This window comes from Phacochoerus africanus, chromosome 3 (assembly GCF_016906955.1).
Source record: "Phacochoerus africanus isolate WHEZ1 chromosome 3, ROS_Pafr_v1, whole genome shotgun sequence".
Taxonomy (NCBI): Eukaryota; Metazoa; Chordata; class Mammalia; order Artiodactyla; family Suidae; genus Phacochoerus; species Phacochoerus africanus.
In genome coordinates, this window is record NC_062546.1 from 30,717,633 (window position 1) to 30,741,958 (window position 24,326).

General features: G+C 43.4%; 2 protein-coding genes across 4 annotated transcripts in view; both read right to left on the minus strand.

The window, feature by feature from the left end:
* UBOX5 (U-box domain containing 5) overlaps positions 1-23,406 on the minus strand; it is a 40,737-nt gene extending 17,331 nt beyond the window's left edge. The window contains exon 1 of one of the 3 annotated variants that reach the window (XM_047771479.1): positions 23,306-23,406. The gene's annotated coding sequence lies outside the window, so the exon portion shown is untranslated. Of the gene's footprint in view, positions 1-13,738; positions 13,850-23,305 lie in introns of those variants that run through there. The other 2 variants (XM_047771481.1, XM_047771480.1) reach the window with 2 other exon arrangements.
* FASTKD5 (FAST kinase domains 5) lies at positions 11,288-23,399 on the minus strand. Its single transcript, XM_047771478.1, has 2 exons — positions 23,306-23,399; positions 11,288-14,012 (listed from the first exon to the last, which is right to left on the minus strand). Exon 2 carries the CDS (start codon positions 13,973-13,975, stop codon positions 11,534-11,536), a length of 2,442 nt encoding a protein of 813 aa, XP_047627434.1. The 5' UTR covers positions 13,976-14,012; positions 23,306-23,399; the 3' UTR covers positions 11,288-11,533.
* Positions 23,407-24,326: the final 920 nt, after the last annotated feature.

Below are 24,326 nucleotides of genomic sequence, written 5' to 3' on the forward strand. Positions count from 1 at the left end.
CGTGGATGCAACCCTAAAAAGAAAAAAAAATCTTCAGTAGATTTTTTTCTTGTTAAGGTCACTACTTATGAACAGGATCCTTTTATCTTAATTTTCCTAACCAGTTATTTCTATATTAGGAAAGCCTCTCACTTTTGCATCTTTATTGTGTATTCACTTCTTATTGAACTCATTGATTTAAAAAAACTTTTAGGGTGGAGGGGTGTTCTACAATCTCAATAATAATGAGAGCCTCCTTTCTTAAAAGGGTAACTCTCATTTCTTTCTTTTTTTTTAAGGCCACACTTGTGGCATATGGAAGTTCTCAGGCTAGGAGTTGAATCAGAGCTGGAGCTGCAGGCCTACACCACAGCCACAGCCACAGCAATGCCAGATCTAAGCCGCACCTTTGACCTATGTTGCAGCTTGCAGCAATGATGGACCCTTAACCCACTGAGCAAGGCCAGGGATCAAACCCGAATCTTCATGGACACTATGTCAGGTTCTTAATCCACTGAGCCACACTGGGAACTCCAGTAACACTTATTTCTGTCAGTCATCTTACTACATTAGCTAGAACTGCTAGAATTATATGAAATAGTAGAGCTTTGTTTTGTTCCTATGAGAAAACGCCTCTAGTGTTTCATCTTTGAACATAACGCTGATTGTTATATTGATATATTCTTTATGTGAATAAAGCACTCTAATTTTCATAGTTTTTTTAAAATCAGGGATATGCTTTGAATATAATTTTCTCTATATATTGAGTTTTATTATTTTTTCTTATTTGATAGACTAATGAGATATATCACATTTTCCAATTTTAAGCCATTCTTTTATTCCTAAGATAGGCTCTATTTTGTTGTGGAAGATTATTCCTTAAATGTTTTTCAAACTCTACTGAATTTGATTGCTCATACTTAATTTTTTTTTCCTTTTTGTCTTTTTAGGGCCACACCAGAGGCATATGGAGGTTCCCAGGCTAGGGGTTGAATTGGAGTTACAGCAGCCACCTACACCACAGCCACAGCAACCCAGGATCCGAGCCATGTCTGCGACCTACACTACAGGTCAAAACAATGCTGGATCCTTAACCCCAAGTGAGGCCAGGGATTGAACCTGTGTCCTCATGGATACTAGTCAGATTCATTTCTGCTGAGCCACGACAGGAATTCCCCCTCATATTTAATTTTGGATGAGACATAATTGCACATTTGTGTAACATTTATTTATAAGCCCTATGCTAGGCACTGGAGTAGATATAAAAATGAAATGGTCAGGTGGTGAAACTATTCTGTATGATACATGGCATTACGCATTTTTCAAAATTCACAGAACTGCATAAGAAAAAGAATAAGTCTTAATGTAAACTATGGACTTTGGTTAATTATAATATTATCAATATTGGCTCATCAATTATAGCCACACTAATATACGACACTAATGTAAGATGTTAATAATAGAGAAACCACACGCAAGAGAGAGGACATATATGGGAACTCTGTATTATTTAATCAATTCCTCTGTAAGGCTAAAATTCCTCTTAAAAAATAATCTAATGGAGTTCCTGTTGTGGTGCAGCAGAAATTAATCTGACTAGGAACCATGAGGTTTCGGGTTCAATCCCTGGCCTTGCTCAGTGGGTTAAGGATCCAGCATTGCTTTGAGCTGTGGTGTACATCGAAGACACAGCTGGGATCCTGCGTTGCTGTGGCTGTGGCATAGGCCGGCAGCTGCAGCTCCAGATTCAACCCCTGGCCTGGGAACCTCCATATGCCACAGGTACGGCCCTAAAAAACAAACAAAAAAAGTCCATTTGCAGCAACATGGATGGACTTAGAAATTATCATGCTAAGTGAAGTTGGTCAGACAGTGAGACACCAGCATTATATGCTATCACTTACATGTGGAATCTAAAAAAAGGGACACAATGAACTTCTTTGCAGAATAGATACTGACTCACAGATTTTGAAAAACTTATGGTTTCCAAAGGAGACAGGGTGGGGGTGGGAGGATGGGCTGGTTGTTTGGGATGGAAATGCTATAAAAATTGGGTTGTGATGACCACTGTACAACTATAAATGCAATAAAATTCATTGAGTTAAAAAATTACAGAGTTTGGACTCATAGATTCCTGAAAAAAAATTAAAAATAATAATATAAAATTTTAAAAAATAGTCTAATAGAAAAAAAAAAAATCTAACAGGAGTTCCCTGATGGCCTAGTGGTCAAGGATTTGGCATTGTCACTGCTATGGCCTGGGTTCAACCCCTGGCCCAGGAACTTCTGCATGCTGTGGGTGTGGCCACAAAAAGTATAATAACAATAATGATAAATGATTAGGGGAAAAGTGACTGAAAACAAATTAGGACTGGAGATCAAACTGAAACAAATGACTGTGCCATTACAGGATTAGAGTGGCAGACTCTTTTTAAAAAATCTTACAAATCATGGCCTCTGTTTCTTTGGGAAATAGTGATACCCAAACACTGCAGGATTCTATAGAACTCTGGTTGATCTTTTCCTCTCTCTGATTCCAACACCCTTAATCTTTTAAGGTAAATATCTCCTGCCTTAATGCTTAACCCCCCCAAAAAAAGAATAGCTCACCAGATGACAACAGCCTCATCCGGGAAGACTGCCTCTTCAGCCCTGCCTAGGAAACAGCCATGTTACCTGAACTCACTTCAAACACTGTCCAGTAAACACTGACACATTATAGGCTCCTTATCTAAATTTGGCATCTAGGTACAAGAGAGACCAGGTCTGGAGTTCCCGTCGTGGCGCAGTGGTTAACGAATCCGACTAGGAACCATAAGGTTGCGGGTTCAGTCCCTGCCCTTGCTCAGTGGGTTAACAATCCGGCGTTGCCATGAGCTGCGGTGTAGGTTGCAGATGCGGCTCGGATCCCGAGTTGCTGTGGCTCTGGTATAGGCCGGTGGCTACAGCTCCGATTGGACCCCTAGCCTGGGAACCTCCACATGCCATGGGAGCAGCCCAAGAAATAGCAAAAAGACAAAAGAAAAAAAAAAAGAGAGACCAGGTCTGAGTATAAACTGGGGACCAGAGATCATGCCTAATGCCCCCTGCAGTGTGGAGAAGCAGCATGAAGCCCAATATTAATGGATTATAAGATAGCAAAATAATCAAAGTTTATAAGCAGATAACACATCAATTTTCATTATAAAGATTTTTTTTTTTTTTTATTGTGGCATGTGCAATTTCCTGGGCTAGGGATCAAACTTGTGCCACAGGAGTGACTCCAGCCATTGCAGTGACAATGCCAGGTCCTTAACTTGTTCAGCCACATGGAACTCCTACAAAGATTTTTTTTAATTACAAAATAAAAAGATAGAGGATATAATTATTATAAAGGATAAAAAGGTAAAGAATACAATATAGTAGACACTCTTATAACCAACACCTAGATTTAGCAAAGGCTAACATTTTGCCATGTTTATGTCTCATTAAAATACCTTAGTGATAATTTGCCATGTGTATTATCTTACAAGTTGATTTTCTATTAAGCATTACGTTTTTCCATGTTGTAATGTGTATATCTAGTTTATTCTTTTTTTTAACATCTTCAGAGTATTCAATTGTATGACTAAAACACAATTTCTCCACTGACCTGTAATTTTTTTTACCATGAAAAAAATGCTTCAATAAATATTCTCTATAAGTCCTTTTGTGAGGGGAAAAAACAAAAATAAAAATTTTTGGCCACACCTGTGGCATGTGGAAGTTCCTGGGCCAGGGATCAAATTCACACTACAGGAGCAATCTGCTGCAGTGACAATACTTGATCCTTAACCTGTTGCATTGCTAGAGAACTCCAAAAAAAAAAAAAGAAATAAAATGGTCCTGTCCTCAAGTCTTGAGGCATTACAGACTTCCTTCCAACAGTGATTATGGAAGAAAGAGAACTTTCCACAGATGACATTCAGAGTGGGGAAGGATGGCCTAAAACAATGGTTTTCAAATTTGTGGTTTTGTAACGAAGTTATGGATTGAAGAAAAGAAATACAAACTAAAAGAGTACACAATACCAAAGTGCACAAAGTGCATTATTTCATGAGACTTTTGCTTCAGTTTTATACAAATATATCAAATGTATATATTAGGTTCAATATAAAATGTATTTTTTTTTTCTTTTCTAAAATGTATTTCTTTTTATTTTATTTTTATCTTTTTGCCTTTTCTAGGGCCGCTTCTGTGGCATATGGAGGTTCCCAGGCTAGGGGTCCACAGCCACAGCAACGAGGGATCCGAGCCACCGTCTGTGACCCACACCACAGCTCACGGCAACGCCGGATCCTTAACCCACTGAGCAAGGCCAGGGATCAAACCTGCAACCTCATGGTTCCTAGTCGGATTCGTTAACCACTGAGCCACCACGGGAACTCCTAAAACGTATTTCTTATTGCGGCTTTTGATAAAAAGACTGAAACAATGGCTAAAAGTATACCCAGAAGTCAGGCAAGAACTTATAGGAGTAACATTTAGACTAGAGACAACCAAGACACATGCCTGACCTCAGAGGCAACTCTGAAGGACAGATACTACACACTATTGGCAAATTGGACAGTATGTGCTTGACCATAGGAGCCCAGAGGCAAGAACAAGAACAAAATGGAAAGGGCACTAGAGAGAGGGACCAGTAAGAGTCAAGGCACAGACATGGAACCATGTGAGGCAAATCCAACAAATGCTGAATATGCCACTTAGCTAGAGGAGGCAGGGCTGGAAAGGCAGGAGGAGGTGATGTGGAGGCCCAGAATGTCATGACTCCTTTACCCGGAGGGCTGAGGCAGTATTTTTACAAATTGCAGATCAAGAATCAAGAACTTCTATTACTGAGCCATAACCAGAATTTTAAAAAGTAGAGGAGTTCCCTGGTGGCCTAGTAGTTAAGGACCCAGCATTGTCACTGCTGTGGTTCAGGTCACTGTTGTGGCTTGGGTTCAGTCCCTAGTTTGGCAACCTCCAATGCTGCAGGTGTGCCCTCCACCACCCCAGCAAAAAAATTAAGTAGAATAGAAAGAAAATGTCAGTGCACCATACCTGAGGGTAAGCAGCGTTTTATGAAACTTTAGTTTCAAAAATTTGTATGTACGAAACTATATCTCTATCTATCTACCTACCTTTTATTTATTTGGAGTTTTGATGAAAATGGTATTTCTTACTAACAGTTGTGGTAAAAAAGAACTTGAAAGATACTGGTCAGGAGTTCCCATTGTGGCGTAGTGGTTAACGAATCCGACTAGGAACCATGAGGTTGCGGGTTCGGTCAGTGGGTTAAGGATCCGGCGTTGCCCTGAGCTGGGGTGTAGGTCGCAGACACGGCTCGGATCCCGTGTTGCTGTGGCTCTGGCGTAGACCAGTGGCTCCAGCTCCGATTGGACCCCTAGCCTGGGAACCTCCATATGCCGAGGGAGCAGCCCAAGAAATAGCAAAAAGACAAAAAAAAAAAAAAGAAAAGAAAGCTACTGGTCAGAGGGAAGTCATGGAAGGCTTATAACTAGGGAGAGAAATGACACTAATGAAAAGTCTGCCATTAACCTTCTAGATGACAACAGCAATTCCGAACCACTTACAGGCAATTCACCCATCAAAGGGTTTCCCTGTCCTCTGGCTGATGTGTTTGTACTACCTTTTTTTGCACTGCATGAGGGGCTATCTTTGCAAATAGCTTTCTGAAGACACCAAGAAGGAATACCAAAGTACAAACTACTTAAAAATAAACTAGCAGTCTCAGTTTTTCCCTTGACATTTTACTTTTTAAGGGAAAGATTCTTTAAGAGGATGAAAGAGGAAAATGAACTATGTATAACATATTGCTGAGTATTTCACAAGGATTTCAAAGCTACCTTCTAAGAAATCTTTTATTTTTAAAAATTTCAATTAAACTTTTAATAAACTTTTAATTTTAAGGTCACAAAAAATTCATGTGGGAAGTGCCCTTGTGGCACAGTGGGTTAAGGATCTGGTCAGCCATGCCACAGGTCACAACTGTGGTGCGGGCTTAATCCCTGGCCTAGGAATTTCTCCACACCACAGGTGTGGCATAAGTTATTCAACTAATGCATTAATTCATGTGCATGGTAAGAAACAATACAGAGATCTCACATAACCTTTAACCAGCTTCCTTCAATGGTAACACCTTTCATAGTTATAGTTCAACATTACAACCAGGAAACTGACAATGATACATCCACTCACCTTACTCAGATTTCACGTTTTACATGTGCTCATTTGTGTGTGCTTGTGTATTAGGTTCTATGCAATTTTATTCTATGTATATAGACTTACATAATCACTTTTTGTGTACCAAAGATACGGAACAGTCCCATCACAAGGATCCCTTGTACCATCCTTTTATTTATTTTTTATTTTTATTTTTTTGGCCATGGTGTGTGGCAGCTTGATGTGGGATCTCAGTCACCAGACCAAGAACTGAACCCGGGCCACAATGGTGAAAGCACCAAATCCTAACTACTAGACCACCAGGGAACTCCCTCTTATTTTATAAGTCCAAATACTCTATTACCACAGAAGTCCTTTTTTTTCTTTTGTGTTTTTATGGCTACACATGCGGCATATGGAAGTTTCTAGGCTAGGGGTCAAATTAGAGCTATAGCTGCCGGTCTACGCCAGAGACACAGCAATGTGGGATCCGAGCCTCATCTGTGACCTACACCACAGCTCATGCCAACTCCAGATCCTTAACCCACTGAGCAAGGCCAGGGATCGAACCCAAGTCCTCATGGATCTAGTCAGGTTCATTAACCACTGAGCCATGATGGGAACTCCCTACCACAGAAGTCTTAAAGTTCCTCAACTGAAGATTCCAGTTAATCCCAACACCCACACTGTAAGAAACAAACTTGAGCAACATATGCATTTTATTTTATTTTATTTGGCTTTTTTTAGGGCCACAGGTGGAGTTCCCAGCCTAGGGGTCAAACTGGAGCTATAGCTGCCAGTCACAGCCACAGCCAACACCAGATCTGAGCCATGCCATGTCTGTGACCTACACCACAGCTCACAGCAACACCGGATCCCCAACCCACTGAGTGAGGCCAGGGATCAAACACTTATCCTCATGGATCCTAGTGGTTCATTTCCATTGAGCCATAATGGGAACTCCAACATGTTTATTCTTGATGTACCTGTCACTTAAGTGATAGATATGACTATGCAAGAAAATGTAAAGTATATAAAAAATAAAGAAAAAGAACTCAAAATAATAGAAGCATTAGATTATACATTTGTTAAAAATCTGTATCTAGGAATATGTACATATAGATTGGGAGTGTAGAAATTTAAAATATATAACATATTGGAGTGGTAGGATAAATTGTTTTTTTCCTTTTGTATGTTTAAGTTCTAAGTAGATAAACAATGGGACTGGGTTCCTGAGGCTTCAGCATGAAATAAAGAGGAACATGCTCAGAGCATTTCTTGCAGCTGATCGCCCCTCTGTAGGGGCTGGATGTACAGATGGAGACAGACCTTTCTCCTCTCGCTCCCTGTATTCAGGCCAGGAAGGGAAAGGGTAAGGAAAGAACTGAGAAGAAGGTAGGGTAGGGTGACCATCCATATGGTTTACCCAAAACTGAGTTTTTCAGAACATGGAACTTGCAGTGCTCAAACCAAGAAAGTCCCAAGCAAAGTAGGACAAACTGGCCATCCTATCTGGAAGGTTTCTGTCTGTGCTTTCCTGGAGTTTAAAGCAGCCAAGCAAAGCTTTTTGCTGCTGAAGACTCAGAACCTAGGGGTGGGGAAGTGTGGAGGAATAATTTAGAAGAGAATAAGGTGACCATGACACTTTCTGAACATCTGTACATCCATGTTCCCTTGGCTTGCAAAGAAGCTGCCACAGTTGAGTTATACAAGTTTATTTTTGAGTCTCATCAAAGTATAATGGAAAGTAATTCTGGCAGATACACGTATTTTAAAGACTAGGCTCAAATAGGTTACAGAGAAAAAAAAAGATTACCTGTCAAATAAGAGAAAAGCATTTAACCTCAGAGAGTGGGTGGAATACCAATGCACTGAGCAATTTTACAAATTGGGCACTTCAGCTTTTAAAGAAGTACAATACTTCTTATAATTTCTAAATTGAGTTACCTGTCCATCCAAGTAAAAAATCTGACTTGGGTGCATTGTTCTTGCAGCTGGTTAAAATGAAAGACAGCTGTCCCAGCCTGTATCACAGTCACCCACCAGAGAGGGCAACAAGAAGACCAGAACACAGATGTAGGCCCAAAAGAAGCTGGCAATGTTATACACTTGGAGCCAATTCACCCTTCAAGTGCAAGGCATTCTGCTAGGCACAAGTGAACACAGTTTCTACTCTTTTTTTGGTGGGGGTGGGGGCTGCACTCAAGGCACATGGAGGTTCCCAGGCTAGGGGTTGAATCGGAGCTACAGCTGCTAGCCTACACCACAGCCACAGCAACTCTCAGCTGCGTCTGCGACCTACACCACAGCTCATGGCAACACCAGATCCTTAACCCACTGAGCAAGGCCAGGGATCAAACCCTCAGCCTTATGGTTCCTAGTGGATTCTTTTCTGCTGCACCACAATGGGAATGTCACAGTTTTACTCTTAAGAAACTATGTATAACAAAACACAGCACAGAAATTCCCATCGTGGCTCAGTGGTTAATGAACCCTGAATCTCTTCAACTTATCTCTATTGGATCCTTTCCTCAACAGGTAAACAACATTCAGTATCTTCTGCCCCCAGGAGTTCCCATCATGGCTCAGCGGTAACGAACCCAACTAGCATCCATGAGGACGCAGGTTCTATCCCTGGCCTTGACCCACTGAGCAGTGGGTCAAGGATCCGGCGTTGTCATGAGCTGTGGTATAGGTTGCAGACATGGATCCATCATTGCTGTGGCTGTGGCAGAGACCGGCAGCTACAGTTCCGATTCGACCCCTAGCCTGGGAACCCCCATATGATGCAGGTGCAGCCTTAAGAAGTTAAAAAAAAAAAAAAAAGGAACTCCCTCTTTTTCTGATTTTAACCTGTATCCTTTCACTATAACAATGTGTAACTATAAGTTTATCTTAGTTCTGTGAATCCTTCTAGTGAGAGCAGTCTTGGGGAACCCAGACTTACTTCCACAGCCCTATTTTTTTCCTAAGTTTGACAGTTCTTCTGTCTTTAATCACTGGAGCCCTTTGCTTTGCCCTCCTATAAATTCTAGCATTCTACTCTTGGTCATCTTCTTCCCTCTATCTGCGATAACCTACTTTCCACCTATCCGAGGCAATTTCACTCACAGTTCTGCCACTGGACCTCATGCCCACTTGAGACCTCAGCCTGGACCTTTCTGCCCATAGGACTATCTCAGCATGACCAAGGCAGACTCAGCTTTAACTCTCTACCCAAACATGTTTCCTGCTTTAGTCTGTTTTAGTTGCTGATTCTGTATCAATCTAGGCACAAAATCATCATTCCCCAATCCAATCAATGAGCAAGTCTTGTCTTTCTCCCCTTACAAGGAACTCTGAAATTTCAACTTCCCATTCCCATAATTTTGGCCCTCACTGTCTCTCCCTTGAGCTCTTGCATACATTTGTAAAATATTCTCCCTGATTTATCTCACACATCCCCACCCCTCAATCTAGTTCTATCCTGCTCTTTACCTAACATTTCTAACAGCTGAATCTGCTCAATTACTCCGACTTAGAACCCTCTAGAGACACTCTAGCCCTGTAAACTTAGGCTCTTTGGCAAGGCTGTAACACATCTGTGACCCAGATACTCTTTCTAGCCCCACCCTCTCCCTTCCTTCCACCCCCAGCTCTGCAGCAATGCCCAATTGCTCTAAATTCCCTGAACACACTCACTAAACCTTGTGTTCCAGGACCCATTCTAGGCACTGGAGATAAATTCTTTTTTTTTTTTTTTGCTTTTTATGGCTGCACCTGCAGCATATGGAAATTGCCAGGCTAGGGGGTGGAACTGGAGCTGGAGCTGCCAGCCTACACCAAGCCACAGCAACACTGTATCCTTTAACCCACTGAGCGAGGCCAGGGATTGAACCCGCATCCTCATGGATAATAGTTGGATTCGTAACCCTCTAAGCCACAACAGGAACTCCAATAAATTCTAGACAAAGTTAACTCAAGGGACTACTTTTATTTACTGGGAAACCAATAAATAAATAGAGAATAATTTCTAATACTGCTGAATGCAGTGAAGAAAATGAAGCTGGAGATGAGAGCATGATCAGAGGCCAATGGAGTACCAACGACAGATGTGGAAGTGACTTTTTTTTTTGTCTTTTGTCTTTTTTGTTGTTGTTGTCGCTATTTCTTGGGCCGCTCCTGCGGCATATGGAGGTTCCCAGGCTAGGGGTTGAATCGGAGCTGTAGCCACCGGCCTACGCCAGAGCCACAGCAACGCAGGATCCGAGCCGCGTCTGCAACCTACACCACAGCTCACGGCAACGCCGGATCGTTAACCCACTGAGCAAGGGCATGGACCGAACCCGCAACCTCATGGTTCTTAGTCGGATTCGTTAACCACTGCGCCACGACGGGAACTCCGGGAGGTGACTTTTGAGAGAAAACCTAAATAACGGTGGGAGGAGTATATTTTAAAACAAATTCTCAAAGATCCCAAGTGTTTTGAAAAGTTATCTGTTTTGTGTTTTATATATATATATATATATATATATATATATACACACACACACACACACACACACAAACACACATACACATATACAAAATCTTCTTATGCTTTTGGCTCTAATATAATCAAACTTGAAGCCCTTGACTTCCTATTATAGGAGTAACACATTTCCTTCTTGTCTGAGTTAATCGCCCTGAAAAACATTCTGCCTAGTCAGACTTGGGAACCACTGGCCCAAGAGACACTCACAATTCTACTCTTCTAGGTCCAATTTTAGGGAGAAAATAACCTTGGGGGGGGAGGGAGGTTATGCAAGAAAAGCAGAAATGCAAGTAAGAGGGGGCTAAGAGGACACAAGCTAATTCTAAAATGGCTCTTTAAAACAGGAAGAACCAGCAACCAAGGACCACCGACTGAATCTAAAGGAAAATGAGAAATACTTTAGAGAATGTGATGAAAACATACATGGAGGAAACATTGTGAAAAATTTTAAGTGAAGCTGCAAGAAGGTTCTTAAGACAATGTATAAGAAAACCACTTTTTTAAACGGGCTTTAGACAATGCCTGACTATACTTTTATCCCCAAAATTCAAAATAACCATGAGATAAGGCTGGTAAACAAAAAGAAAAATGAGATAGAAATTACTTGACTATGAGAAATTTTAACATGTTTATTATTCACCTGCAGAAATTAGCAACTTATACAACTGCACCGGGTTACAATCAATCACAGTAACATTTGCCATGGCTTCCATCTGCCACAGACAAGAGCACAACCAAGTCTCCTCAACGGATGATTTTATTACCAAACCTACATTCTGGCTTTTATAACTTTCGCAACACCTGGCACAGTGCACATCACCAGCATCTGTGAGTTGAAATGACTCTGAAGGCCCTTCAGAGAGCAGAGGTGAACACTTTCTCATGGAGGAATGCCAGCTTTTCTAAGCGAGTTCGTCTCAGTAGCGGGTGCCAGTCCCAGTGGCATAACTCCACCACACGGTACCCAAGCTGATTCAGCTGCCGCCTCTTCATGTTGTGCAGTCCAAGCAGATGCCTGGAACCATAGCAATACTGGTTCTTGTTTGTCAACTGAATAGCCAGCTTCAGTTTTGGCGCCTGCACAGAAGCTGGAGGACACGGGCCAGCCATCTCCATGGCCCCCAATCTGTCAGCCGTATTGCAAAAGGAGCCCCCAACAGGAATGGACGCCGCCTCTAATTTCATGGGCTGCTGCCCAGTGTCTGACTCTGTTTCCCTCTGGGAGTGTCCTCTTGCTCTCCCTTGTAGTAGCTGACTCATCAAATCATCTGTAAGGCTGATTCCCACATGCTTAAGCCTTAATTTGGCTACATCTTCAATCGGTGTGGCTTCTCTGTTAAACGGTAATGGCTTCATGTTAACATCAAGCTGAACCTCTAAATCGGAGGATCGAGTATGAGGCAAAATCATATGGTGTTTGATGTACTGCGGCCCACCCAGCATGGTCTGAAGTAAAAAGAGAGTTTCTAGGAATTCGGGCTTTGCGCTCATATCCTTCTTTGCTAAATTCCACAGCATTTCTGACCCCTCTTGCTGAAGATCAGAACTAAGGCGATTGCCTCTATAATCTGGACACTCAATGCCAACTGTACCATCAAGAGTATACAGCTCCTTAGTGACTTCGAACTTACTTCTCTCCTGAGCTAACCTGACAAACCCTGGACTCAAAGCGAAATCTATGAGCTCTGTTGGAAAGTACTCAGAAAATGCCAGGCCCAGCAGGCAAGTGAGCAGGTGTTCTGGGTATCGGTTGAACTCAGGCATCTTTCTGTGAATCTCATCTATCAGGCTGGAATAAAACTCTTCTGTATTGGGTGGCTTATAATTCAGAGTTCCAAATGACCACAGAATCTTGGCAACATCTTTACTTCGACAGTGTGCTACCCTAGGAGGCAAAGAAGCAGCCACAGCGTTCATCACCCCTTCATCCAGGATGCGTAAGGCCGAGCAGGCCAGTGTCAGGTGCATGACACCCTGAACTCCCAGGGAAGGAATTCGCTGAGGAGCAATCTGTCCAAACTGCTTCATGAAATTTACATGATCCACGTGAGTAAAACGGAACATTTTAAGAATATTTACTAAGGCATAACTACTCAGATGCTGCATGTCAGCACAAGCTATATCTCCAATTTTCCGCATGACAAATTCAGAGAGACTACTACTTGATTTAAAAAATCCCAAACAGATTGTACCAACTTCCTCTAAATTGATCAAATCTATGTACTTGAGGATCAATGATTCCAGTTTTTGCATCAGCTCCTGGGGTGCCTGACGACTTTCACCTATAATATAAATTAAGTGAATCAATTGGGTCAAGGACAGATCTTTCCAGTGCAAATTAAGATAACTAAAAAAGATTTTAAAAAACCGAGGTACTCTGCGGCCCAAGTTCCGCCAGAGGTCAGCTACCAAGAGAAGTTGATCCAGACTCATCTCCCACACCTTATGGCAAAATCTGGTTTCAAATACGTCGAGCATTGAATGAGAATGAGGGATTCCTAAAGTGACAAATGCTTTCAAAATACTGATCAGATCTGGGACATCAAAGAGCTGTATGTTTTTCACGCTCAGTTGGCAGAGCACAGCAAAGCTGGCACTGGACAGCAAAACAGGATGCTGCTCTGCAGGCAAAGAGCTCAGCTTACAGAAATAATCAACAATAATTTGAGGCTGGAGATTATCTTGATAAATTGTGACTTTGCTTAAAATTAGTTCACCTTCTGAAACAGACAAGGGCTGACAAGGCTCAGATCTGTTATAGCTGTGAAGCTGGTATTCTGGTCGTAGCTGTAGGAATATTCGAGGGTCTTCAAAAGAATCAAAAGTTTCTATATCCTCTTCACCAACTCTCCCGGCCCTGGGTGAGCCCAGCTTCAAGGTGCTGGCCTTAGAGGCAGAAGCCCTGCTGAACTCCAACCCGGGGAGGGTCCCGCTGGTAGTCAGACTCCTCCAAGAAGCAGAGGTACTACACGTGTTAACTTTTCTGACAGGGTGGCAGAGACTGTTTTCTGGAGAGTCCTGTCTCTTGTGCCATGTGCAGCTGCCCACATTCCAACTTACCACACTCTGGGTTGCACTGCAGGCAAAAGGACTGCAAAATGCTCGATATCCTAAAGGCTTTAACAGCTTCAGAGTGGCTGCCATTCTGGTGTCAGTACTGATCATTTTGGCAGTCAGAACACAGTCCTCACAGGTCTGATCAAGCAATTTCTTGTTTATATGGTTCTTGATTAGAGCTGGACAGGAAGGCGTTCCACAGAAACTGCCTGGAAATCTTCGGCATATCACAAGAGCCATGGGTCACAAATGACTGGGCCAGAATTGGTGCCAGATACTGAAAAAAGGGTAGATGAAGAATAAGTGGCTTCCACCCATCACAATACCAAAATTTACAAACTATAAGAAATGGATTAAAATGACACCACTGTCCACTCAAGTAAGTTCAATGCCCAAATCATGAGACAACATACATCAAGGATAAATCCCGCAACCTTTGCATAAAGGCAGAGGAAAAGCCCCAAAACCCAGAGTACAACTATTGGGCAGTTCTCTGGACTGCTCCTCAGGCTGAACTTCCTCTGTCCTCTGGAAAAATTTCCTTTATGGTTAGAAAAGAGACAGCTGTTTTACTCACATCCAATAGGAAGGAAGAAAGCAGATTTCCATAAACAAAGCTGGGAACAAAAGTGAGTATCTTTTTGATACCAACACATAAAGAGCACAAGTGGAGAACAAGAAAGTTAGCAAAAGCTGCCATAGTAACAACAAAAGTAAAAAGTGTGATTTGGTGTAAAGATTAATTAATTATACCGACACTAACCCTCCCCCATCAAGTACAAAACTTCTGATTACCAATTCTGTTGTTCTAATGCTGCTCCTGTATCTTTTAAAAGATGCCTTTTCTCCTCTCCAGGCCTGTAAGTCTGAATCACCATAGCAGAGTAGTCATGCACTTGGGAAGTAAACTCACTCACTTTCGTGGGAGAGGGCAGAAGGCCTAGGCTCTGCTCATTGTCAGTTCATGAGTAGGAAGCAGAGAGCTGCTTCCTTCAAAGCTGGGCTCAGGAGTTCCCATCATGGCTCAGCGGTTAACCGAACCTGATTGGCATCCATGAGGATGAAGGTTCAATCCCAGGCCTCACTCAGTGGGTTAAGGATCCAGTGTTGCTGTGAGCTGTGGTGTGAGGTTGGAGACACAGCTCGGATCCCGAGTTGCTATGACCCTGGCATAGGCTGGCAGCTACAGCTCCGACTGGACCCCTAGTCAGAACCTCCATATGCTGCATGTGTAGCCCTAAAAAAGACAGAAAGACAAAAACAAAAATGCTGGGCTCAGAGAGCACCAATTCATGCAATTGCCCTGCTGACAAACAAGGGGAACAGCATGGCTTTCCTTTGAAGAAGGCAGATGAGCAATGCTTCCAGTGAGTCAGGCACTGATTATCCTGCCTGTGAACAGCACAAGTCCTGTTTTTCTCCCATAGTAGAAACCATGAGAAGCTATGAAAATGACTCTGGTGTACCCTTGCTTTCCCTCAGTGCTTACGTCTTCCCCCACACTTAAGAAACGCCAAAGCCTGGAGTTTCTGTCATGGCTCAGCAGTAATGAACCCGACTAGTATCCATAATGACATGGGTTCGATCCCTGGCCCTGCTCAGTGGGTTAAGGATCAGGCATTGTCATGAGCTGTGGTATAGGTGGCAGACATGGCTCAGATCCCACATTGCTGTGGCTGTGGTGCAAGCTTGCAGCTGCAGCTCCAATTTGACCCCTAGCCTGGGAACTTCCATATACCAAGGGTGCGGCCCTTTAAAAAAAAAAAAAAAAAAAGAATATCTGCTTTGGCAGACTGTGGCTGCCAAGGAGGAGGGGGATGGAGGTGGTGGGGAATTGGGAGTTTGGGATAAGCAGATACAAACTATTATATGTAGGATGGCTAAAAATAAGGTCCTACTGGATAGCACAGGGAACTATAATCAATATCCTGTGATAAACAACAGAAAAGAATGCATATATAACTGAATCATTTTGCTGCACAGCAGAAATTAATACAAGACTGTAAATCAATTATACTTCCATAAAACTTAAAAAGAATACCTGCTTTGGAGCTGGAATCTAAAGTTAGTTCAACACAATGTGCAACTAAAGCAATTGTTCAAAGTGCTTCATCTCATCTTAGGAACAAGATCGGAAGAAATAACTTTTAAAAAAAGACATAATTTTTTTTCCTACTATAGCAAAAAAACTGAAAACCCAAATGTTCATCCAGAAGGAGGAAGGTGTTTACAGAATAAATGTGTGTCAAGTAACAACACATGGAAAAGTACATACAAATATTCAGTGGAACAAACAGAATACAAGTGCCATCATTTAAAATACACTAATATAAAAGGAAAGTGACTATTCGGCTTCTTTTTGGAGGCTTTCTTCATATCTTTCAGAAATTAACTTTTTTCTCTTTTTAATTGGGGTTAAAATTGTTAAACAGAGAGTGCATGGATTAATTTAACAAATACCTTTATAAATAATATAACTTGAAAAGCACATTAAATAAATTACTTCGATTGATGCTACCTAAGGGTACTTAATGAGATTACTGAATATGGTCTTGAACAAAAGAACCATTTCCTGGAACATCAATGGTATAGATCTAGAATTCTGAGTTAATGTGACACTTTCTGATTTGCAAAAACACAGACTAAGTCCTAAGATGGAAATAATTAGAGCCAAAATTGTCTTAGAGTCTCCTCCATGCTAAGCCTTGAATGAGCAGGATTTTTCATTGTTTTGGCCTTTTAGGGCCACACTTGTGGCACACGGAAATTCCCAGGCTACGGGTCTAATTGGAGCTGCAGCTGCCATCCTATGCCACAGCAACATGGGACCCGAGCTGTGTCTGTGACCTTCAACACAGGTCACAGCAACGCCACATTCTTAACCCAGGGATTGAACCCTCATCCTCATGGATGCTATTCGGGTTCATAACCTACTGAGCCACAACAGGAACTCTTTTGAATGACCTGTTTAATCTGCATCAATTCAAACCCTTACAACTTTTTGTAATGTAGATTTTATTATCTTGATGTTGTTGATGAGGGAAAAGAGACTTCGATGAAGATTACACAACCAAGGCACAGAATGGGGTTTGACATCAAAGATTATCTGGTTCTGAAACCCACGCTGCTAGTGTAGAGACAAGAAGGGGAGTCAGGTTCCAGAAAGGGGAGTGGGGAGGACTCCAAACCATCTATAGGGTTTCTAGGTGTCAGGAAGTTGGAGGGTTAGAACTAGGAGAGCTCAAAAGGTCCTCATACCTCGAATACTCTAGGATCCTAGCTATCACTATGCTGAGTATATACTACTTAGAAAAAGAATGAAGAGAAGACCTCAAAGGCCAAAATCTACATGAAGGAACTGAGTTTACAAGAGATGCCCCAGTATTAAGGAAAAGAAAACTATCACAGGGGTTCCCATTGTGGCACAGCGGAAACGAATCCAACTAAGAACCATGAGGTTGCGGGTTCAAGCCCTGGCCTCGCTCAGTGGGTTAAGGATCCAGCATTGCCATGAGCAATGTGTAGGTCGAAGACACAGCTTGAATGCTGCATTGCTGTGGCTGTGGCGTAGGCCAGCAGCTGCAGCTCCAATTAGACCCCTAGCCTAGGAACCTCCACAGCCACAGGTGTGGCCCTAAAAAGACAAAAAGGCAAAAAAAAAAAAAGAAAAAGAAAAAAAGAGAGAACTATTACAACTGAAGACCTCAAGGCTGGCAGGAAAGATATGTGATCCAGAATTTAGAGTTCAACACAGAAAAGAACTAAAGGGAAATCCCAGGATAACAATAATGGGAGATCCCAGGATGACTGCAATGAGCAGACATAAAAAGCAACTGGTTTATGGTGAAGGGGATGGGTATTACCTAGGAGAGAAGATTTACAATTGTGATGGGTAATCTGAGGATGACCAATTAATAGACAGATGGATAACCAAACCAATAACATCAGTAACGAAAAGTATTAACTTCAAGGGGAGTTCCCATTGTGGAGCAGCAAAAATGAATCCAATTAGTATCCATGAGGATCCAAGTTCGATCCTTGGACTTGCCCAGTGGGTTAAGGATCTGGCATTGCTGTGAGCTGTGGTGTAGGTCGCAGATGCAGCTCGGATCCTGTGTTGTTGTGGCTGTGGCGTTGGCTGGCAGCTGTAGTTCCAATTCGACCCCAAGCCTAGGAACTTCCATATGCCATAAGTGTGGCCCTAAAAAGCAAAGATAAAATAAAATAATATAAATTAAAAAAATATATTAACTCCAGGGAAAACAAAAAATTTGTCAAGACAGAAGATGTTATCATATTGTACTTCCTGCTCAGCTTACATAATCTTACTAGTATAAACCTTGAATACCTGCCTAACCAAAAATCATGAGCAAACTATATTGGGAGGATGAGGGGAGGGAAATGGAGAAGGGGGATCAGGCACTGATACAAGAGACCTGGAGCATCGAAGTCCACAAGAAAGAAGTCAAAGAGTTTACAGACATAGATATATCCTAGAAAACAAGAAATAGCAACATAGAAGTTCCCATCGTGGCTCAGTGGAAACAAATCTGACTGGTATCCCTGGGCATGCAGGCTTGATCCCTGGCCTCCCTCAGTGGGTTAAGGATCTAGCATTGCCGTGAGCTGTGGTGTAGGTCACAGACGTGGCTCGGATCTGGTGTTGCTGTGGCTCTGGTGTAGGCCGGGGCTATAGCTCTGATTTGACCCCTAGCCTGGGAATCTCCACATGCAGCAGGTGAGGCCCTAAAAAACCAAAAAAAAAAAAAAAATCAAGAAGTAGTAACACTAATATAGTATTTAGAAATATACCAATGGGAGTTCCCCTGTGGTACAGCAGATTAAGGATCTGGTATTGTCAATGCAGCAGCTCGGGTCACTGCTGAGACAAGGGTTTGATCCCTGGCTGAGGAACTGCCACATGCTTCAGCTGTAGCAAAACAGAAAAAAAGAAATACACCAATGAAAGGAGTTCCTGGTGGTCTAGTGGTTAGGACTTGGTGCTTTCACTGTTGCAGCCCAGGTTCAATTCCTGGTCTTAGAACTGAGACCTTGGGAGTTCCCGTTGTGGCTCAGTGGTTAACAAATCCGACTAGGAACCATGAGGCTGCAGGTTTGATCCCTGGCCTTGCTCAGTAGGTTAAGGATCCGGCATTGCCGTGAGCTATGGTGTAGGTTGAAGACACAGCTTGTGGCAACACCAGATCCTTAACCCACTGAGCAGGGACCGGGATCGAACCTGCATCCTCACCAACACTATGTTGGGTTCTTAGCCTGCTGAGCCACAATGAGAACTCGCCCCCGGAATTTTTTTAAATAACAAAAATAAAATACAGCAATGAATACCAAAAGAAACAGACAAATAGTTGAAAAGTAAGGAACAAAAGGAGTTCAGGTCGTGGTGCAGCAGAAACGAAGCCGACTAGGAACCACAAGGTTGCGGGTTTGATCCCTGGCCTTGCTCAGTGGATTAAGGATCTGGCATTGCCGTGAGCTGCAGTATGGGTCACAGATGCAGCTCAGATCTGGCGATGCTGTGGCTCTGGCGTAGGCCAGCAGCTACAGCTCCAATTAGACTCCTAGCCTAGGAACCTCCATATGCCATGGGTACGGCCGTAAAAAAGGACAAAAGACAAAAAAAAAAGAAAAAAGAAACAAAAATGAAGGGAGAAAAAAAAGGGAACTAATATTGAGTGTCATAAGATCTGTCAAATTATTTAATTATGTGAACCATGTACATGTATAACTTTGAAAAAATGAACTTACAAAATGCATGTTCTAAAAGGAAATTTAAGTATTCTTCAAGAAGACAATTAGTGGAGTTCCCATTGTGGCACAGAGGAAACAAATCCAACTAGGAAACAGGAGGCTGCGGGTTTGATTCCTGGCCTTGATCAGTGGATTAAGGATCTGGCATTGCCGTGAGCTGTGGTGTAGGTCGAAGATGCCACTCAGATCTGGCGTTGCTGTTGCTATGGCTGTGACGTAGGCCGGCAGCTGTAGCTCAGGTTGGACCCCTAGCCTGGGAACCTCCATATGCTGAGCATGTGGCCCTAAAAAGACAAAAGACCAAAAAAAAAAAAAAAGACAATTCGTGAATAAAAAATGCAATTTAAGTTCTCAAGGAAAATGCTGAAAGGTTATTTCTAGTGCAAGTACTTCCAGTAGAACTTCTTTATGGATGCCCAGTAAGAGAAACAATGACAAAATAAATAATCTTAGAGCCATTCAGAAAATGCAAATGGCAAAAGGTAGCTACTCCCTTTTTCACCACACAACTTTTAAGATAACTGTACAGACACCATATCTACATTTACAGATATGAGATATAACCACTTCAGAAGTTAGGTCTTAAGGAGCTCCCACAGTGGCCCACTGGGTTAAGAAACTGACTGCAGTGACTCGGGTCCTTGTGGAGATGCGGCTTCAATCCCCTGTCCAGCACAGGGTTAAAGGAATCCAGCCTTGCCACAGCTGTGGTGTGGGTCACAACTGTGACTTAGATTCAATCCCTAGCCTGGGAACTTCCCTATGCTGTGGGTGCGATCATAAAATTAAAGCAAACAACAAAAAAAGAAGTTAGGTATTGAGTACTATGGAGAAGAAAAGGGAAGAAACCCAAGGAAGACAGAGAACCAGTAAAGCAAAAGAGTGGGGAGAAAATGCATGGCAAATGATGGGAGGTGAGGATGTGCTGTCAAGATGGAAAAAAAACACAGGAGGGTAAGGAGAGTTGGTTTCTCCTTACTTAAGGACTCCCAGAGAATCCATAACAAAGCTGAAAAGAGACCATTATGAGAGGCCAAATCAATAACTCCTGATGCCTTTTCTAAAGGTTCAAAGCTGTGTGTTATCCTCTCACAAAACCGTTTTCCTATTTTAAGTGCCCCAAGTATACCTTCCTTCCCATCCCCTCTTTAGGGGTCCTAAAGAATAAGAATGGAGCCTCAGAGACCACTGGACCATGGCTATTTAGAAGGGACTGCCCAAACCACCCTGAATGATGTGATTTCACAAGAGTGAGGAATCTTACCTTCCTACCTTCCAGGTACAGGTCTCAGCAAGGCTGAGTAGCTTCATTTTAAACTACAGTCCAGAAGGTAGGAGAGGGGAACCAGGTGGAGGAAGGCAGCCAAACTAACTAGAGATAAAGTATATGACACCCTCAGCATATTCAATTAACAATTACTGGAGATCATCCCTTAATTCTGGTTTGATTCCTTTGCTAAAAAAAATTTAACCCACTGATAAATCCCAATAAAACTGCCACAAACAAATGGATGCTTCAAACTCCATTTCTGTCTTAGCAAAGAATGTGTTGAGCAGCCCCAATAATTTTTTTAAAAAAAGGCAAAAAAACTAACTTCCTACAAAGTTAAGGAACTTTGTAACCAGGGGCTACAAAGCTTTAAAGCCCCCAGTGAAGGATTAGAGACTGACACTGGGGGGGCCTCATCTGTTAATGAGGATGCTAACTGGGCTAGACTCTTCTCTTCTGTGCTTCTGTTAAGCACAACCTACAAAAGAGGGGTCGGCTGCAACTAGGGAGGTAAAGCACTAGTGCAAAGGTGTTTAGGTCAAGGAAAGTACCCCCCACACAACCAAGCCAAACCAAAATCAAGTCTAACTGCTGATCCTCTCCATTTCCGTTCCAGTTTCCACACTTAGGGGAGAGAAACGAGTACATTACAATCATCTGTGGGGGTTTTTGTTTTTTAAGCTTACATAGTCCACTCCTTCTAAGACTCTGCTATCCCTCTATCAGAATGGCAAGGACCTGGGTTGATATAGTCTCAGAAGACCCCACAGATGAACCTGTTAGAACCACTGCTATTTTTTTTTTTTGCCCCCCCCGCCCCTCCCCCATGGCATATGGAATTCCCAGGCCAGGGATCAGATCTGAGCCACGGCTGCAACCTCTGCCATAGCTGCTGTAACACCAAATACTCTAACCCACTATGCTGGGCCTGGGATGGAACCTGTGTCCCAGTGTGCCAAAGAGGGAACTCCAGAGCCACTGCTTGTAAAAGGTTTCATAAAACTCTTATCTGTAGGAGTTCCGCTGTGGCACAGTAGGTTAAGAATCTGACTTCGGCTGCCTGGGCTGCTGCTGAGTATGGGTTTGATCCCTGGCCTGGCACAGTGGGTTCATTGCCCCAGCTGTGGCATAGATCGGATTCATTCACTGGACTGGGAACTTCCATATGCTGCAGGTGAAACCATAAAACAAAAAACGCTACTTTTAGAAATTTCTGGGTACAACGGTAGAGAGCAGACACTCATGTCCTCTCAGCCCATCTAAATGGGACTATGAGAAGACTGACAAAATCCAGACAGGTAAAGTATCTGCACCCAGAATCATGTGAAAAAAATTCCAAATTAACAGTCCAAATATCCATCACTGTTAGCATAACCAAACATTTGGTTGTATCTGCTTTCCTAGATTTGCAAGGCCACATAGTATTCAGAATTCCTTGGTATCAAAGCTGACTTATATGCATGATGAATGGCAGAGCCTCGTTGGGGACCAGAAAAAACAAACCAATGAATGGGGCAGAAAGCCACACTGACAAATAAATTAAATCTGCATAACTGCCAAAGGCCTCAGATATATTATGCAGCACAGTCTCCCAGGCAGCAGCTTCATCTCAGGTTTGCCCAAGGCCATTCACATTAGGGAGTCACAGAACCTAGTTCTGGAAAAGTGACTGTTCTCATCATTCACAAAGTGTGAGCAAAGTGCAGAAAACATAAGTTCAGATTCCAGCAGCAAATTATTAAAACACAAAACATTAGCCATGCTGGTGCTAAAGCGCTGGGCTCCAGCTCCACAGTCCAAGTGAGTGGGCAGTGAAGCATCACCTGAGGAAGCCCATGAACATAACTGGTATGAAGAGGGCCCCAAGCTCCATGAGTCAGGGCAGAAGAGCTGTGTCATGATTTGTATGGAAAGAGAAAAGACAGTTGTTTTTCTTATCTATGGAAAGAAAAAAAGGAAGAGGGCCAAAAATACTACCCTTAGGCTCGTGCAATCAGAAACTGTTAAAAAATGGGTTTAAGTGCATACACTGTATTGATATTTATTGAAGACTCAACCTGTCGCAGGTACTAAGCGAATATCGCGGGGCCTTGCTGCTCAAAGCGCGGGCTGCGGAGCAGTGGCCTCAGCCTCACCTGGAAGCTGATGAGAAACGCAGAATCGCAGGCCTCATCTCAAATTTACATACAAAATCAAAATCTCCAGATCCCCAGGTGATGCGCATGCATATGAAGTGTAGTAAGAGGAGCGGCAGAGCATCTCACTACGTTCTCACAACAGACCAGGGGGGCGAGTACTGCCATTACCTCCGTCTCATAGCGGGAAAAAAAATCGAGGTTCTGGTAAGACGTTTGGGCAAGGTCACAGGACTCCGGGTCGCCGAGGTTCTCCCTAAAGCCGGGCCTGCGACAGCCTGGGCCGGGAAGCGCCGCGCCCGGCCTCCGCGCACGCCCGGTGCCGAGAGGCGCTGGCCAAGGCCCACGTCGGCAGAGAGCGCCGCTGCGACCTCCTCCCCGGCCGCCGCCACTCACCTGAGCCTGGCAAGCGCCGGCGCTGCAACACCAGTCCCCACTCCGGCAGACGGCGGCTCCGCGGCCACTTCTTCGGCTACACCTGGGCCTCACAGCTCCACTTCCGGCCAAATGCCCGCTACTTCCGGCCGCTACGTGAGCGACGGGTGCGGCCAAGGCTCAAAACTCTTTCAGCGTTTCCCAGGGACGTTCCCTAGTGTCTCCCAGCGATTCTGCCGAAGGACGCTGCTGAAGAGACATGGGGAATCCAGGACCTGAGGAGAGGAAACACCACCGTGGATGGACCGCTGTGGAAGTTACCGAATAGCCTAAACACAGGTTCGAATCTCAGATCGCTACTGAGAGTTCTATGGTTTTGGGGAAGTCACGTAAATCCTCTAAGCCAAGTTTCTCATCTGTATAATGAGGTAATCATGCATTTATAATAGAGATGTATCTACAAAGTGCTCTCAGGAGGAGAGTTAGTGATGGATAGAAGATTACCCTGTTAGGGGAAATGGATGTGAGGAGCTGAATAAGGAGGCCAGAGCTTTGGCAGATGAACCCAGGTGATCTTCCACCTCCCCAAGAAGGCGGGGGCGGGGGAGGGGGCCTTCCTTCCTCCTGAGTGGGTATGGACAGCTAGGCAAGGAAGAGACTCTCGAGACTTTCCAGGAGGACTTGACCCCAGACAGCCGTTCCTAGGCGCACTGGAGACTGCTGATCAGGGTGGTCACACCTTGTCTGTGCCTTGGCTGCTGGTCCGCCCATCCTGAGGGCTATGCAGGGAACCTGAGAAATGGTGCTTCCTCCAGGGAACCATCTTGATGGGGAGACAAAATCAATTGTAGGAAGGACACTTCCTTGCAAGGAGGGGCAAGCTTGGCATCTCAATACCTAAGCTCTGTGGAGGACACTGTTTGGGACACCGCTGCTTGGAGAGGGTTCTCTCACTTGGGCCAGACCAGGGCAAACACTGGGAGTTGCCGATTTATGACTCTGTCCTTGCCATCAGAACCCAGAGCGCCCAGGAGATGAGATG

Coding starts and splice junctions, on each gene's coding strand:
- FASTKD5 (XM_047771478.1), bottom strand. CDS start 13,975: ATGGCTCTTGTGATATGCCGAAGATTTCCAGGCAGTTTCTGTGGAACG.